General features: G+C 48.7%; 1 protein-coding gene across 14 annotated transcripts in view; it reads right to left on the reverse strand.

Annotated features, from left to right (window-relative positions):
- Window positions 1–1,258: 1,258 nt before the first annotated feature.
- Window positions 1,259–17,613, reverse strand: part of LOC147156122 (metabotropic glycine receptor-like) — a 34,294-nt gene continuing 17,939 nt past the window's right edge. For all 14 annotated transcript variants that reach the window (XM_086066536.1, XM_086066535.1, XM_086066531.1 and 11 more), the window contains 6 exons: window positions 11,475–11,584; window positions 10,587–10,825; window positions 9,516–9,654; window positions 8,108–8,213; window positions 7,153–7,299; window positions 1,259–5,812 (listed from right to left, as the gene is read on the reverse strand). In XM_086066536.1, the coding sequence (XP_085922662.1) occupies window positions 4,178–5,812; window positions 7,153–7,299; window positions 8,108–8,213; window positions 9,516–9,654; window positions 10,587–10,825; window positions 11,475–11,584 (2,376 nt within the window). In that variant the 3' untranslated portion in view covers window positions 1,259–4,177. The remainder of the gene's footprint in view (window positions 5,813–7,152; window positions 7,300–8,107; window positions 8,214–9,515; window positions 9,655–10,586; window positions 10,826–11,474; window positions 11,585–17,613) is intronic.

Below are 17,613 nucleotides of genomic sequence, written 5' to 3' on the forward strand. Positions count from 1 at the left end.
GGAACCTTGTATTTGTATTAAAACACTACGACTTTGCACTCGTTACAACTATACTGCACTGTAATTGCCTATAGCTGCCGCAAGATGGCGGCAAAGGGCAGCTTTGTCTCAATAAAACGCCTCACGTTACTTCAATATCAAGATACCAGCAGGTGGCGCCAAAGAAGTTCTGTTCGTGCTTGACACACTTTAGTGCTTATAAATGAGCTGAGATGGCACGCATGCCCCCCTCCCCCCCCAATAACCCCCCCACACACTTTTATGAGTCACCCCCAACCAACCCACGCCCACCCTCACCAAATGACAGTGTCATCATGACTCACCGTGCGTGCCGGCTTCAAAACACTTACAGAAAATATGAGCTGACGAGCGAGGCCTGTTAAGAAAGACTACAAAAATGTCCGCCCGTCTGCCTGCAGTCGCTGCAGCAAAAGCAACCAACAGATGAGCAACATTTTGGTCATCCATCCAAATAAAGTACATAGATATCATACACATGACTGCATATTTGATTTTTTAATTTTTTAAAATCTTGGTCAAAGTGAATAGATGTCGTCATTTATCTCGTCTTTGGCTTGGCAGCCGCCTTATTGATTTTCCTCCCCCTCCCCGCCACCCCAAATCAATGCTAACAACATGTTTGCGATGCTGCTTACCTTTTTGCTCCAAATGCTTTTCTTCATGCCAAAGTGTCGACGACGCAACAAACGTCGTGGAAGTGCTTCAGTGGCGTCATTTGATGACAAAAAGGTTAGCAGCAATAACAGCGGTCATCAAGACAGCCGCGGAGGCCGCGTTCATCCCAGGCGCGTTAATGGCATGTTGGAGAGGTGAAGCGATTCCATCCCAAATGATTTGCCATGTTTGAAAGTCATGCAGTGATTGGCTAACGTGGTTTTCAATTTGCCCTTTCTTGGTCTCGCTCCAAAACCAGCCGCCGTAAAAGCTTTTTGGGAAGTTGGCCAACGGCTGCTGATGCGCCACACTTTCAAAAGGTTCATTCTCGTCATCATCATCATCATCATCATCATCATCATCATCATGGTGGAGATTAAACCAGAGCACTTGCACACTTTTCTTGTTATGCCCTTTTTTTGGTCTTGCAAGATTAAAAGTTGCTCCTCGTAAACACCGTAACGTTCTTTTGTTGTTTTTCCTCCGAACATTACAACCTTGTTTTTAAGCGACATCACTTCACGACGACTTTAGTTATGTCACTTTTCTCTTGAAACTTTTTATATGGATATGACAACAAACGTTTCATATAAATATTTATTGCAGAGGAGGTATCTTTTTTTTTTTTTATGTACATGCTATCACAATAGAACACAATATAAATCTACCAAAGTTTTGCCATATATGGATGCTATAAGCTTGTCGTATTCATAACAAGCACGTAATACCGACCGTGGGTTCGAGACACAATCACTCACTATACAACTCGTAACAGTCCATAAACATCTTTTTTTTTTTTGTTGTTTTTGTTTTGTTCTATCCGGGGCAGTGAAACATTGGTCCGACTAATTTCTCAAATTCATGCAGAAGCCACAAGAGTTACCACGTTACAGCATTGGATAGTAGGAGTAGTAATAGGAGAAGTAGTAGAGTAGTAGTGGTAGCAAGAGGAGGCGTCGGGTTCTGATTGACAGCAGCTTTCTCAGGTCTGATTGGTGGACGAGGAGCTGCAAGAGGACGCTTCCAAAATGTCACGACGGAATATTACGCTCGTGGCAACTCTCGTCTGCCAAAGACGTTCTTTCGACATGGAACATCTTCTGTTTTTTTTTTTTTTTTTTTAAATCGCTGACCATGCACTTCTTTTTTTTTTTTTTGTTCAACGAGACCCCAACTAGTTCATGTCGGTCAACTGAAGCTCAACGTAAAACAGCAAATCCCAAGCACAGAAATCAAGAAAGTCATTACAAATCCCCAAAAGTTTTGAAAACATCGCCAGGGCAGTACGAGTCAACATGGCAGTGCTTGTTCCTTCAAAAGGCGGCCAAAACATAAACAACAAGCAAAAAAAAAGGTTTTGCCACAGCATGGACAGACGAGACCAACATGGAATAGAGGAGGTCCGAAGGGAAATTGTTGGCAGGCGACAGCAAGTGGAAGTGCTGAAAATAATCACTTTTCATTTGGAGCCACTTTCTTTGCTACGCCAGCCGAACGCTGACCGCGGGACATTTTTGGGGACGTACGGTTTTCGCGCCTGGAAAGATGACACACTTTCCTCGCCACGTGCGCAAAAAGGACGTCGAATCCGAAGCAAACCGAAGCCGGCTCAATCTTTGGGCTTACAAAGCAGAAAGAATGACGCAGTTGGCGTTGATTTCAACAACGTTGACCGCCATCGAGGCCTTCCAGCGCCATCAGTGAGGAAATTCACATCGCGTAGACGCTAGCGCGTCACTCGACGGCTTATTGTTTTGGACGCGTGACCGACACTTAAGACATTTTGATACAAAACGTGGAACAAAGCAAAACCTTGCAAAGTTTTTGTTCTAGCATTCGTCGAGAAAAAAGTCTAAAAATGACAAACCTGCTAATGCTACATGTAAACGTCGGAAACGCACCACGATTCTCTCGTTTTGCTTTTACTGAGTCGCCCGCCGGCTAGCGCTAATGCTAACGCACGCGCTGTGATTTGCATGGCAGGAAGAAATGGTATCGGAACGATGCAAAATGGAACGGCGGCTTGTCGCTACCGCACGGCCACGCCGGCAACGCGCGCGCGCTCGCACACGTGCAATATTAGGAGGAAAACATTTGGCGAGTCGCATTCCGTGTTTGACATGCGTTGCTGAAGCCCCTTTCACACTGGCCGGGTGTTGAGGGTGGGAATTTCAACATCCAAGAATGACATCGCAGGTACGTAGCCAATCATCTCAATGCGGAATGCCGCATCGGCCGTGTCAACAAGCGCACACAACAGCAGCGTGTCTTTGAAGCAATTTCTGTCTAAATAAGTAAATACAGATGCTTGAAAGGTCATTTTCCATTTAGCCGGAGGGGGGGGGGGGTGTTTAGGTAGTCAATTTTATTAAAATTTCCAAAAAGTTGTGAGAAGAAGTCGAGACAAGGACCCATGCTGGACTTAATGAGGCATAAACCACCTGCAGGGTCATTTTTCTTCTATGCGTGTAATAAGAGTGCAATAAAGCAGTAATAACACACGCGGGGTCATCGGTTTACATATTTGTAAGTCTATCACGAACCTGCGCTAATGCAGTCGCAAACGCCCAATTACAGTCAATATTTGTACGAAAAGTCCTTTCGTGCGACTTTGCGCCATTTGTAACCTCGAAACGTGACATCACAAAGCGACGACAGCGCGCGCGCAAATCAGCGCAACGGCTGCGCGAACGGCAACATCGGCTTTGGGTGCGCGTTCCGTCGGAATGGGGCAAGAAACGCCGACTGCGCCGCCAAGGCAGCGCGAAAGGGGCTTACGACAGCGGCGGTTCATTCGAACGGCGTTGTCCCAAAACGTCAAACGCAAGGAAACACAAGCAACGTAACGAGGAAAGCAAGATTTGATCATGTCATGTGATGCACCGGATGAAATAATAACAACGTCATAAGCATTGTCGATTCTCATGACAATTCAAAGCATGTTTTTTTTTTTCTTCCTTCCGTGAATGTTGAAGTCGGCAAAGCGGCACACGCTCTTTCTACGACGCATTCCCGTTTGTCGGCTCGCAGGACGACGCCGGCTCGCTGATCGCGCCTGACGTAAAAAGACGAGACGACGAGGCGAGCTCCTCACCTCGGCACGTACTTTTGGCGAGAACGAGACTTGAACCGACAGCAAACGAGAAGAAGAAGAATGTGAGAAGATGAATTGTTGGTGGATGGAGCTAAAGTGCTTCGGACGTTTTTCCTAAACGCTTACGACGGGACCTCCGTCTTTGCACGCCGCGACGTCTTTCGCTTTGGTCGCCTCTTGGACTTCAAGCCGTCAAAATCGCACACAAACCTTGGAAAGAAGCGAAGAATGAAAAGTTGCATAATTGGTCATCTTCGGGATTTCCCCGCCACGGACTGGAATGCTCATCGTCACGTTTGTAAAAGGTGGTCTTCGAAACAGGAAGCGTAACGGAAGGCAACTGGTGGAACAGAATCGACGCCTCTGGCAAGTCAGCTGACGGACGGACGGACGCGCTGGGGCCCAGCGTCACGCCGTCTTGTCGTCAACGTCCCAGGGACAAACGTCTTCGGCCTTCTTGGCGGGGTTGGGACGGCTCGTCCTCGCCGCAGAGGCGCTCCGATCCGCCGCCTCCTCAAAGTCCCACGGGCACACGTCGGCCTTCTTGACTTTGGCCGCTCCCACGTTTGCGCTCTTGCGTTTCTCCACAACGCGGACCTCCTGATGACTGTCGGCGTCCCACGGACGAACCTCGGCTGATTCCTGCTGCTTGTCAGAAGGTCGACTCTTGTCCTTTGCTTTTGTCCGACTCTTGTCGCCGTTGTCGTCTTTTGATTTGCCCTTGTCAAGTGTTCGCGGGGAGGGGCTTCCCTTCTTTTTGGAAGGGGATTCCTTGGGTCTGGAGCCGCGAGAGGGGCTGGGCGTGCCCTCGGACCCGGGAGAGGCGGGATTGTCCCAGGGACAGACGTCGGCCAGAAGCGAGCTCGTGGTCTTGGACGCATCCGTGACGGTTTTCCTCGCCGGAGCGTCGGCGGCCTTCGCCGGAAAAGTCTCTGCCGCCGGCTCTCCGAAGTCCCACGGGCAAACCTCGGCCCGCTTGCTTTTGGCGTTCTCCGCTTTGGGTCGAGGCTCCTGCTGCTTCTTAGCTTGACTGGCCGCCGGTGCGCTTTGGCTCTCGCCTGGTCCCGCCTCCCAAGGGCAGACGTCCTCCCTCCTCTGAGCGTCCTTGGACTGCCTGCCGCCAGACGGATCCGACAGCTTCTGGCCTTTGCCTCCCTTGCCGCTGCCCCCGTGAACGGTGGTGGTCGCCTCTGGTGCGATGGACACGTGTTTTTGGACCTTGTTCTCCGAAGGTGTCGGGAGGTCTTCCACCTCCCAGGGACACACCTCCGAGACATCGTAAAGGTCTTTGGCGGGATCGGAGGAGCCGGCAGCTTGTTTGGCGTTTCTGCCTTTGGCGGCGGCGGCGGCGGCGGCGGCGTTCTTGGTCTCGCTCTCGTCTCTGCTCTTCTTGGGGCCATCCTCGGCAATTTGGCTCTTCCCGGCTAAGCCCAGCGTCCTCTCCTTGGCGGTGGCGATGACGCTGAGGGACTTCTGCAGCATGGAGGCTCGCGGCTGCAGGGCTTTCTTGTCGGCGCTCAGGTTGTGGGCGCTGGCCGATTTGCAGACCAGAGGCACCGACTCGGCGGACTCGCTGGCGGCGTCGAGATTGTCCCGGGACTTCCTCTTGACCGGCTTCTTGCCCATCAGGGCATCCAGCAGGGAACCCTCGGCGGCGCTCGCCTCCATCTTGTCGGCGGCCGAGCCGCCGGAGTCTTCGCCGGGGTCTCGGACGTGGTCGTAGCTGCTGTGGGACTTCTTCAAGGAGAAGACCTTGTTTTTCAGGGTCTCGTCCTTGGCTGCTTTGGCGGCGTGCTGGGTCTGATCAAAGGGGTTTTTCTTCAGGACGCAGATGCTGTTGCGATTGCTGCCGTGCTCGCCGCCGTCCTTTTCCTCGCGGCTGCACTGCCGGTGCACCGACTCGGGGATCTCGGTGATGCGCCGCATCAGGGAGCGGCCCAAGCCCTTCTTGGAGCTGCGCTTCTTCTGAAGGTGCGGATTGTTGGCCAGCATCTTCTTCCTCTTGTAAATCTCCAGCTGCGAGTAGAGCTTCTTCAGCTCCTCCTGCGACACGCAGACGGGACAGCCGAGCGCTCAGACGGCAATTCCGACATTCGCCACCAAAGCGCACGCGGCGGTGCCTTGACTTCTGGCATGAATTGGTCGCGTGGCGGAAACCAATCGGTTGGAATGCCGTAAATGTGTTCCAACTGATGAAAAGCCACCAATAAATCACCTGGATGCGTCTCGAAGTCATATTTGCTTTACGCGCGCATTTTCCAATGTGGCCGCACTCGTCTAAATGGAGGATCGCGATGAATATTGCGCCGGTGGAGTAAGAATGCGGGAGACGACTCCCTCGCTTTCCATACATCGATCTACGCGGTCTTATAGCGCGCGCCCTCCGCTGCTGACGGAAACTGATGTCAAAGCGTCCTCGGGCTTGCATTGCCAATGTCGCATGACCAGAAAACGAGTGACCTTGGCAGTGCGCGCCCGAAGGCACAGTCAATTTCACAATGTGAGAAAAAGTCGGCTGTGGTGCGGCGCTCGTAAGTCAAGGCACCGCCGCGTTATCTACGGCGGCTTGACGAGTGACTACAAACAGTCTTCCAGTCATGCGCCGCAGAATTTGGCACGCGCGCTGAAAAGCAAAAGCAAAGGAAGACACGACAGTTCAGGAAAACGTACGAGTGTTCGCTCTGAAAGAGCCTTTAAGCGCTTTTTCAACAACAACAAAATCTGTTCACAATTTGACAAAAATTTGACTTCTGAATAAATTGATCAGTGTATAATAATTATGACGTCATTCAATGGAATATTTAAAGGATGAAAGCGTTTTTGGGGGACAAATTTGTTACCTCAAGTCAATGGACTTTGTGCTGCTCATTCTGGTGTCATGGCTTGGCCACCAGGGGGCAGTAGAACGCGTCGCCAGTGTACGCCCGCCAAGCTGCTCAAAACTCCTCAGTAAGGTGAAGAAATGGTTTTTCATTCTTGGCAAATGCCGGCCTGAGAGTTTTGCTCTTTTGTCTGCTTACAAATTTATATAAGTCCCAAAATGTGAAGAGATTTGTTGTGACGGCGTCATCGGCACAACGCCAGCGCTCGCAGTTTTATCAGTTGCGGCACATCGTTAGACGTGCGACAGGAAGTTCATCGCTTGCAATTTGCTCTGCGATCGTTCACTTGCGTGGCGTTGGCTCGCGCCACAAGTCAGGCCACGTTTCCTCGACGATAAGTCAAAGCCAAAGTTTGCCGGTCACAACTTTTGGCCGAGTCCAAAAATTGGGAGACATAAGTCAGACTGGAACTGCTCGGTCCTGCTTGCTGCGAGGTCGCAAACAGTCAAGAGGAGCGGCGGCAGACGGACAAAAAGAAAAGGGGCGTGGCCCCGCGCTCACCCGGATGTCCTCGGGGTCCAGACTGTGCTCGCTCCACGCCGACGTGATGCTGCTGTTCAGGTAGGAGCCCGAGCGGCCCATGTCCAGCTCGTCCTCGTACGCCTCCGAGGCCATGTCGTCTCGCGTGTGCGTGCCCGCAAACAGGAACTGCGCACACGCCGTCACACAAATATCAGCCATTCTTGAAAGTGCTCCGTCGAAACACAACTCAATTGTTGTGCCTCAAAATTGGACCAACCCGCGACTTGGGTCCGTTTTATCAAACTTCTTGGCTTGTTTTGGACCAAACAAATCCATTTTTCAAACAAAACCACCCAAAGTAGCAGGTGGTTGCATTTTATGAGCAAAATTTTTATTTTATTTTTTACCCAGCAGTCTTAAGAGTGTATCATTTGTTTGGTCTTCTCCTGCCAGTACAGCCCAAAACTAAAAAAACAACAACCCAATTTGGGGCATATATAGACTCATCCACTTCTTAGGACAAATTTTATATTAAAGAACTCCAAAAAGAACACCCCGCCCCCCACCCCCCCATCCCTAAAAAAAATCACCCAAATAGTGGATTGGTCCTTTTTCTTTTTTTGACCTCAATTGGGTTATGTTTGAGCCAATTGTTTTGAGAATGGCCACTCCTACGCATAGCATAGCATAGCATAGCATACATGACAAGCTATGTATGGTCTAATGCAGAGGTGGGCAAACTCGGTCCTCGAGGGCCGGAGTCCTGCAGGTTTTGGAGGTTTCCCTTTTCCAACAAAAGCTGATTCCAATCAACAGGATCGTTAGCAGGGTTATGCAGAGCTTGCTGATGAGCCTGATCATATATCAGCTGTGTTGGAGAAGGGAAACATCCAAAACCTGCAGGACTCCGGCCCCCGAGGACCGAGTGTGCCCACCTCTGGTCTAATGAATGGAAAAGAAAGTTGAAAAGTGTGCAAGGGTGTCGTGGCGGAACCTTGGGAACGAGCAGCAGGCCGAGCGTGACGGTGACGGTCAGGTGCGTGTGCGTGAAGAAGAGCAGAAGCATCCAGTCGGGATGGAGCTCGAAAGCCAACGTGAACCTGTCCGCATGGGAAGTGGCAGGAAGTAGGAAACAGGAAGGACATGGATTAAGGGGCGTGGCCTAGTCTCTTGTAGGTTTTATATGAACTCCGTTTTGTATTCACTTGGCTCAAGCAGCAGCTCATTAGCATGCCTGAAGCCTATGTTTTCTTTTTGGTCTCCTCTCTGACAGTATTATTATTTATTTATTTATTTTTCTTTCTTCCGTCCCTCCCACCTGAACATGACGGCGGGCTCTGAGATTTAGTGGGCCGCCGCGACTCCCGCAGGAGGTGCAAATGGAGTCCGGACGCCTCCTAACAAGCGCCGACGTATGGCGTCTCGGCCCCGCTCCCTCGTGGCAGACGCTCACAATCAACACACTCTTCCAAGTTCGTCCCTGCGGGCTGGCATGGATGGCAATTTCTCGCGCTGTCGGTTTTGAAGCCTCGCAAGTTGCCACCGAGACCATTTTTGCATCATTCATCTACTTGCTTCATCAAAAGTGAAATGTGAATTATTCACAACAGTCGAATATCTTCATTTGGCAGCGTGCACGTTTTCCCGCAAATGTCGGTGGATTTTTGGGCTCCAATCCGATCTCAGCCTCGATGTGTTGCCGTGTCAGTCTAATCTGCCTTCAAAACGTCATTGGGTTTTCTTTAACCAATCAGATTCTTTTTTCTTTTTTTTCTTTTTTTTTTTAAGAGCTCAGTATTGTTCATTCGGAAATGTCATCATCATTGCTCTTTTTTTTTTTTATATATATATATATATATATATATATATATATATATATATTTTTGTGTGTGTGTGTGTGGGTGAGTATGTGTATGTGCGTGCGTGCGTGCGTGCGTGTATTTGTTAGCTCACCAGAAAACCTATTAGAAAAAATCTCATACAGTTCACCTAAACCGAACACCAGGAGACCCGAGGGGACCGAAGAAAACCAAGGAAGGTGAAATCCAGCACCGACCAGACACCCCCCACCAGAACTCCTCCCCAGCCCAAGAAACATCCAGACCCCAACAAATCCAAAAAACATAAAATCAGGGAGGCCTCAAGAGACCAAAGGAGAGACCGAGAAAAGGACCAATCAGATTCTAACGACGGAAGAGTCAGAAATAGGACTGAAGATTTTTGAAAAACAATCACAGTTTTCCATGTGGTTGAAAATATTATAATTTTTTTAAATAATATTATAATTTTTGCAAGGTCCTCCTCCCTTGTATGTATTTATTGTTTTTACCACAAGCACAAAATGAATATTGTGTATCACATGAGGCCAACGTTGTGTCTTTTTCAAGGCCAGGCCAACTTACCTGATGACGTAGAAGATGGCGGAGAGCACCAGCTCGTTGTGAACGGCGATGGCCATGTAGCGAGGCTCGTGGAAGGCGGACGGCACCGTCCTCACGGCGTAGCACAGGTACACCGCCCACAGCAGGAACAGGAACTCGGCTGAAGCACACCGAATGGCCGATGCAAATCATTGCCTTCCCATGCAAAAGTGTTGAGACGCACCCGGCCGAGAAAATGTTGAAAATGTTTGCAAGTTGCGGCGCTGACCGAAAGAAGCCTTTGAGCGATTGTTTGTTCGTGAGCTCGTCGCGGAGACCGATGAGCGTGTTCGAGGCAGAAGGCAATTATGCAGAGTGAAAGCAATTCCCGTGAAATGGACACAGTGTCGCTGACGTCGCACTTCAGCCGCGTCATTCTGCAAATAAATAATAAACCTACGCAGGTGCGCGCTTTATGAAATGGAAAGATTTATGGCCACCGCATGCGTGTGTGTGCGTGTAATTTATGAGCGTCAGAGCTCACCCCCGCGCGTCCTTATTACACGCACACACTGGTCGGGGTGCTGCTGCGGGGTTCCATCTGTTTTTTTTCTAGCGAGACAAAAGCCTTTCCTTCATGCTGCTTGAGTCAGCAAATGTAAACGCGTATGCAAATCAACCGCTGGATCAGCACCAGCTTCCCAAATTGGAATCCGCATGCGTCAAAAGCACGCAAAGTTGCCTGCACTTTTTCTTCACTTCCTTCGTGCGTCCCATGAATTTGCTCACAACTTCCGGAGATTTTGTCCGATCTTTTTTTTTTTTAATCTTTTTTTTTTATTATTATTTTTTTATTATTTTTTTGTTTATTTTTTTTTCTCTTTATTTTTTTTTTTATTATTATTTTTTTTTTTATTATTATTTTATTTGATTTTGTCCGATCTTAATGTCCCGATACTTTTGCTCCACGATGCTGAGGGTGTCCCAATATCTTCCGCCCAAACGTCCTGTAGGTGGTCCCAATACTTGCACGCAATCTTTCTGCGCGTGCCACAATATTTTTTAGATATGAATGTCTCCCCTTTCCCCCCCAAATCAACATCTGCGACTTACCGACGGCCATCATGTAGTCCCATCGGTCCAACAGGCACATGCTGAACTGCAGCCCGTCGGGCGTGTAGCCAACGTCGATCAGCGCCAACTTGCTGTCGGCGATCTGGCACACGGCCGACGTCCAGGCCACCAGGAACCAGCAGACCACCAGGAGGATGACGGCCAGCAGACGCAGAACCCGCCAGCTGGTCATGTAGGGAATCCTCTGAGCCGTGCGCGACAGGAAAACCTTCAGCACCCTGCACACGCAAACGTTGGCTTGTGTTAGTCCCTGGACGGGAGCCTTGATAGCCCAAAATTGGAAAGCTGGCGCGCCTTTGCTGCAAAGAGCTCCAAGGCCGTGTGTCTCCATCTTTAGGCCAGCCGTTAATTACTTTTCTGCTAAATGCGTTATTGTCAATATTAAGATAATAAGATAAGATCTATATCTTATAAGATAAGATTCTAAGAAAAATAGCTTTTCAATTGGCGCAGTGACCCGGATGCTCAGTAGCTTGTTATCTGCATCATGCATACATATTAACGTCCATCATTTTTAATGTTGTGAACTTTGAGTTTGAAGATCGTTTGTAACCGGTTCCATTTACAACCAGCGGCTCCAAATCCAATGCTGGAAATAAAAGAAGAAACGTGATGACTTACGAAAGCATCAGCGTTCAAACACACGCACACACACTTGCTGCTATTATTAGTCTGTGCCCTTCACGCACATTGATGAAGCAGCAATGGCCGGCGCTAATGAGCCCCCGCCTCACTCGCCGTGTCCCCCCTCCCCCCATGAGAAATGGATGGACGTCAGACATGGTCTTCATGGACAGGTTTTCTGAACAGACGCCTCATCGGCGAAAAAGTCTGACAGATGAAGAAGACCTCCGTCACGTGCCTTACCTGTACAACTTGAGCGTGAGCGTTCCGTAGACGGTGGCGAAGCCCAGCAGTCGAACCCAGCGCAGCAGGATGCAGCGGAAGACGCCGGGCTGGAAGTAAAGGATCCCCACCTGCAAGGAGGAGGAAAGTGCGAGCCGAATTGCGGTGAAACTCACATTTTTTTCATCAAGATGGAAGCCATAGCAGGACAACAGCAAGGGCCTCGAAATTGAACCCTGTGGAACACCTGCGAGGCTAACACTAAAGTGCAGTACATTGTTGAAGTACACTTCAATTGTCAATTTGACATTTTTAAGCATGTTTGCATTTCTTCTTTTTCAATAGTTCGTTTTGAAACAATCTAAGGAACATCATTTTCTTAAACTTTTACAAACGTTTTAATCACGTTGCAGCGGCTTACAATAATATCATTTTTAGGAATACAACTTCTGTCTTGTTTTTGAAGACGTTGCCGTGTTTTAACAATGCTGCTGAGTATTTCTTGTGAGCGCTGGTGTCAAAAGCGGACGAGGCGGGAAGCACATTTGAAGTGAGGGTTGAAAACGGCGCCCGCCGCGTGACTTGCCCACAAAAACACCGGCGGCCTTACAAAGGCGTCCAAATGGATTTTGTCAAAAATGCTCAAGATTATCTTTGCGCTGCAGATGTGTTGAGATTCTCCCCGCGGGATCGCTAATCCGATTAGTCGAGGCATTAATAGATTCCCGCCAGCGCAAGCAACGCCAAACGTGGATTTGGAAGTGGGTCCGAGTCATTTAAGGGACACGCTGGAGCGTAAACACGTCCATGGGGACGAGACGGACAAAATGTTCATGTGGACTTGGTGTGTGTGGCTTTCCCCAAAAAGACTTTTTGACTCCATGGAAGACATTTTGCGGATGCTCCCGAATATACGGCAGCACGCGGGGCTTTCCTCGCTTGCCGGGGGCCCGCTTGGCGGGGGGGGGGGGGGGGGGGGGGGCGCTTGCCGGGGGCCCGCTTGGCGCTCGGCAGCTTGCTGACGCATTCTCCGCCCCGCGGGGGAGCGCAAGAACAAGACCGGGGAAAGGCAGCAGCTCGGGAAGCCACTTTTTCCAGGAAATCAAAAGCAGAAGCAGGATAGGAAGCCAAGAAATATCGTTGCGTCAGCTCAAGATAAAAATATTCCGGTTGTTTCTCGGCGCGGTGGACAAAATGTCATCCAACTTCGAAAGGTAACAATTGGAAGGAACGTTTGCACATTCAAGCTTGCAAAGTCAAAACCGTTTGTGTCAAGTCCAGCTGCGACGACCACTGAATTTTTGGGGTGATATTTATACACATATATATATATATATATCATAAATGTCACTGCCTTTATTTGATGTTAAAATGTGTTAAGTGTCGTCTCGAAAGACTATTTAAAAAAAAAAAGAGTACATTATTAATGTTCAGTGAAATCCAGCAAGACTGATTTTTGAGATCAAAACAATTTATGTCACGTGAAAAAGGTCGTCTTTATTTCTAATCAAATCTTTAACCTTAAACATTACTGCTAAATGTGCACTTCCATTAAAGCAAAACAAGTTGTGGTTTTGTGTTAAGGGGGGTTGTGGCATCTGCTGGAATAAACCAAGAAAGTAACTTCATCAAGTAACTTCATCAAGTAACTTCATCAAGTAACTGAGTTACTTTTCGACGGCAACTGTGGCAAGCGCGTCCCCTGAACGTGGCATTTACGATGACGTGACGAGCCGGCGCTCTCCGCCAGTAACCCAAATCCAAGCGGACCGTCATCAGATCATCCGATAGCAGGACAGCGCCCCCCCCCCCCCCCCCTGGCCTCCTCGCTGGAGGTCAGAGGTCATCCTCCAGGACGGACTTCCCAGAAGAAATATGACGTTCTCCTTTCAAGCCTTCATGAATAATCCATGCTGAGTGTTGTCCATGAATGCGCGAAGCGAGCGTTGCAGTGCTGGCGAGTCACTGAGTACAAATACTTGCTTACTTCACATTTGCGCAATAGTTACATTCCACAAAGAAGCACACGACCGCAGTAGAAGTAGTTGCTTCTCAGCATGTGTACAATAACGTCCGCATGTCTTTTTTTTTTTTTTTTTTTTGTGTGTGTGTGTGTGGGTGAGTATGTGTATGTGCGTGCGTGCGTGTATTTGTTAGCTCACCAGAAAACCTATTAGAAAAAATCTCATACCGTTCACCTAAACCGAACACCAGGAGACCCGAGGAAGGACCAAAGAAAACCAAGGAAGGTGAAATCCAGCACCGACCCGACACCCCCCACCAGAACTCCTCCCCAGCCCAAGAAACATCCAGACCCCAACAAATCCAAAAAACATAAAATCAGGGAGGCCTCAAGAGACCGAAGGAGAGACCGAGAAAAGGAAGGAAGGACAGACGAAGCCGCGTGAGATCCGCAGACACCAGGCCTTAACGTCCGCATGTCATCTTGCATTCACATTTTGTGCTGCCCCATATTGAATTCCACTAAAAAGCAAACGGACGATTTCGGTGAATGCTTATCTCTATCTCAGCATTTACACTAGTGCTGGTGTGAATGCTTGTTTTCAGCATGCAACCTTTTGTTCTAGCTGTCAAGTCAGTGCACATCTGTTACCGTCGTTGTGCATTCTCATCTCTCAGCATTCCAACTTTAAAATGATTCAACTTCAGACTCGGCGTCAATCCACCATCATTTGCACGCGTGTGTGTGAATGCTCATCTCTCAGCATTTGCTCAATTATTACAATAGCACACGTTGGCGTTACTGCTCGTCTCCCTGCATCCACACACGGACAAGACGGGTTTCCAGCTGAAGCGTTGGATGATATTCACAACTTTGGATGTTTACATCCCGCGCAAGCGAGAAATCACAAATGGGTGCAATTTATTTCCGCATTGTCAACTTTCTCACAAAAGTTCTGATCAACTCGTGTCGACCAAGAGAGCAACGGCACAAAGAAAATCCTCCGTCAACGGCGGCGGCCGCTCATCCTCCCTTCATCTCTCGGCACGCAAGCCTCAGCCGGCCGCGTGCTGAGATGCGGCCAGCGGGGACGTCGGCGTGACGCGCGGCGGGCAGCTGCGGCGGGAAAAGCAGTTGGCCGCCTTTTTTTTTTAGACCCAAACATTTTTAAACGGGCACGCTCAAGGTTTCCCATCAAGTTCGACGTCAATCAGCTTCATTTCGCAAACAAAACAAACCCAAGTGAAATGCTCTTCGTGTCTTTCGGATTGGCCCTCGAACCTCGATTGCAAAATGGGGAGAAAGCAACGTTTACGTTGACTGCGTTTGGTCATTTCTTCATCACTGGCTAAGAGATCATCCTGATGGTGAAGTGCCAGCCTTCCCAGTTGGCGCCAAATCATTTATCTTCTCATCATCATCATCATCATCATCATCATCATCATCATCATTTGTCATCCGTTTTCCATGCAAGTGTAGAAAAGTGAGCGTGAGTCACAAGCGTCGGGATGCGCCAGGTGACGTCGTCCGCCTCCTCTCCTCATTCGAACCTGCCCTTCCTGTCTTAGCGAGCAGGAGGCGGGAGCAGGAAGAAGAGCGCTGGCGGGGGACGAGGAGGCTAATAGCGATGGATCCATTTCGATATGAAAGCCGACACCACGCGGGAGGGGGCGGCGGCTTTCCGGAGAGGAGGTAATGCTTTCTGCGTCCCCGAGGTGGGCCGGGTGTAAATTACAGCCGGCTTGGACCCGACGCCTGCCTCCCACCCTTCCCTTCACTCCTCATCAAGTGCCAGACAGATATTCCCGGGATCGTCTCGGGGCTTGGGGCATGAAAAAGTGGTCTCGACACCCGACCACGGCGGCGAGGGGGCGATCGCACCCGTGCCTGGAGGGAACGTGCCAGATATACGAAATTCATGGCCCGTCACCATTTCAGACATCTCATTAGACCAGCAGCAAGCGGACTCGGGAAGACTTCCTCAATTGGTCTTCTATTTCTATTGGATGAGAAACGCTCCCGGGGGGAGGGGGAAAAATCCGTGCGCTTGATAAAGCCACGGGAACCGGATGTAATGCGTCTCCAGCTGTTAAATAAGAGCAAAATGATTGCAAAAGAGAAGCGGCGCTATTTTTAGACCGCCAGCGATGCGTCTCAACATGGCAGCCGACTGAGGCTCTTGTGGGATTGGCCACGTGGAGACGCTGCGGGCGGGGTGGAGAGATCAATCTCGGCATCCTTGCGGCATGCGCCACGAGATGCGGCCTTTTGTTTTTTTCTCCCCCGTTACCTTGTTCTTCAGGTGATAGCCGGCACCTGCGCCGATCTCGCGTTACCCGCTGCACAAATGGCCAACTGGCCTTTTGTTCCATCATTTGTGAGCGGCTATTTTTAGCAGCAGGCTCCATCATCACTGCAGCAGCTTTATACACAGGACCCCCCCCCCACGCCCCCCCCGTCCATTCCTCTGTTTCTCCTCCTCAGCCAATAATACACTGATGCCTGCTTCCTATTTAGCGACGATATTGTGTTCCCGCGCTATATTGCAAACCATTTTAGAAAATGTTTTTTTTTCTTGCAGTATACAGCCACATCTGAATTTCAAGTTTATTGTTTGGATTTTTCACTTTCATAACGATGCCTGGTTCAGAAATCAGATGGAATACTCGTACGTTTTATTTTCAAGTAATTAGTGTTCAACACTAAATATTCTTCCAAATGGTGAATTACGCATCTATGACGCAAATATCAGAAGGAAACAAATGTAAAGCTCATTTTCAAATTAGTATCAGAATACGTTTTTTTTTTTCCTGGGTGCAGATTTTGGTGACTTTACTGAGATGCATGAGAGGGTGAAAATATTGGAAACAGCCCGACACACTTTTAAACACAATCAATAAGTTAATAATAATAACTTATAATAATAACACTATGAAGGATTTCCGTGTAAATGACAAATGATGCAAAAATAAATAAATACAAGTGAGCAAAATTGACGTTGAACCAGCCTATTGATTGCAAACGAACTGTCGTCGGTTCTGATTGGTAGAGAATGTCCGCCGGCTAAGTTCTAAGCATCTTCAGTTTGACGACGAGATGCTTAAAACGAAAAAAAATAAATAAATGACAAATGAAAATGAAGCAGGATGAGCACCTTGTCGACAGATGGCGGTCCCGACCGGCTGCCGCCTTCACGCGCCAACTGCAGAGCGTGTGCGCTTAGCAGGCGGCCACCAGCCACTTGGTCGCACGCACGCACGCACGCACGCACGCACGCACGCACGCACGCCTCGGCTGCTTACAGTATGTCAGATCCGTTCAGCTGTCAAAAAAGCTGATTTATGGAGATGCTTTTGTTCGCGCGTTCACATTTTATTGGCATCTCAGCAGGTCACACGCTCACCGTCAAAAAGACGCAAGACAGCGTTAATCATTAATTTGCTCTGTGATCAAGATGACTTTTATTTAGACGGCCTGTTTCTTTGTTGTTTTCATTCTGAAATAGAATTAATATTCGCTTCTTTAATTAATTTGAAAAATATTTCTGTTTCGCCAATTTTGGGGTTTCAGTTTTTAGTGAAAATTCAAATAAAAATGAGTGGATGGAAACCCAACTCATGTCAAGAGACCAAATCATTTCATCGTGTCTTGAAGTGGGCGTGACATCAGGAGTTCTGAATTCTGATTTCTACTCCATGCGAGTGTATTCATTTTGTATTGTTTGGCCGCTTGTCACATTCACCAAACTGCTGAAAGTGCATGGACGACAATGGCGCGCAAAGCGGGGGTCGAGGGCGGTTGGGGGCCCACTGACGGAAAAATCTTATCAATAGGAAGAAAAAATCTTCCAATCTTGACCAAGCTACAGCTCGTAAATGGAAAAAGTTGACCAACATTTATTTTTGGGGGGGAGGAAAATCGCAGACTTTTGTGGATCATATCGAATTTTCCATTGCAGAAAATCTCCAACGTTTTGTGTAACGTTCATGGCACTTTTTTTTTGACAATACACAAAGATTTTCAAACGGTTCAATTTGTCCTGCACTTGAACTTGGAGGTTAATTGACCTAACGGGCAGTTCTGATCGAGTCCTACACGAAATCTGCCTGGCAACAAGCATCGACACAACCGGATTTGCACACAAATGCCGAGCTTAACCAAAGCTGACTTGGAAGATTTCTGGAGAACGCAAACATG

This window comes from Leptonotus elevatus, chromosome 21 (assembly GCF_054856555.1).
Source record: "Leptonotus elevatus isolate MCC_2025b chromosome 21, RoL_Lele_1.0, whole genome shotgun sequence".
In the NCBI taxonomy this organism is placed as follows: domain Eukaryota; kingdom Metazoa; phylum Chordata; class Actinopteri; order Syngnathiformes; family Syngnathidae; genus Leptonotus; species Leptonotus elevatus.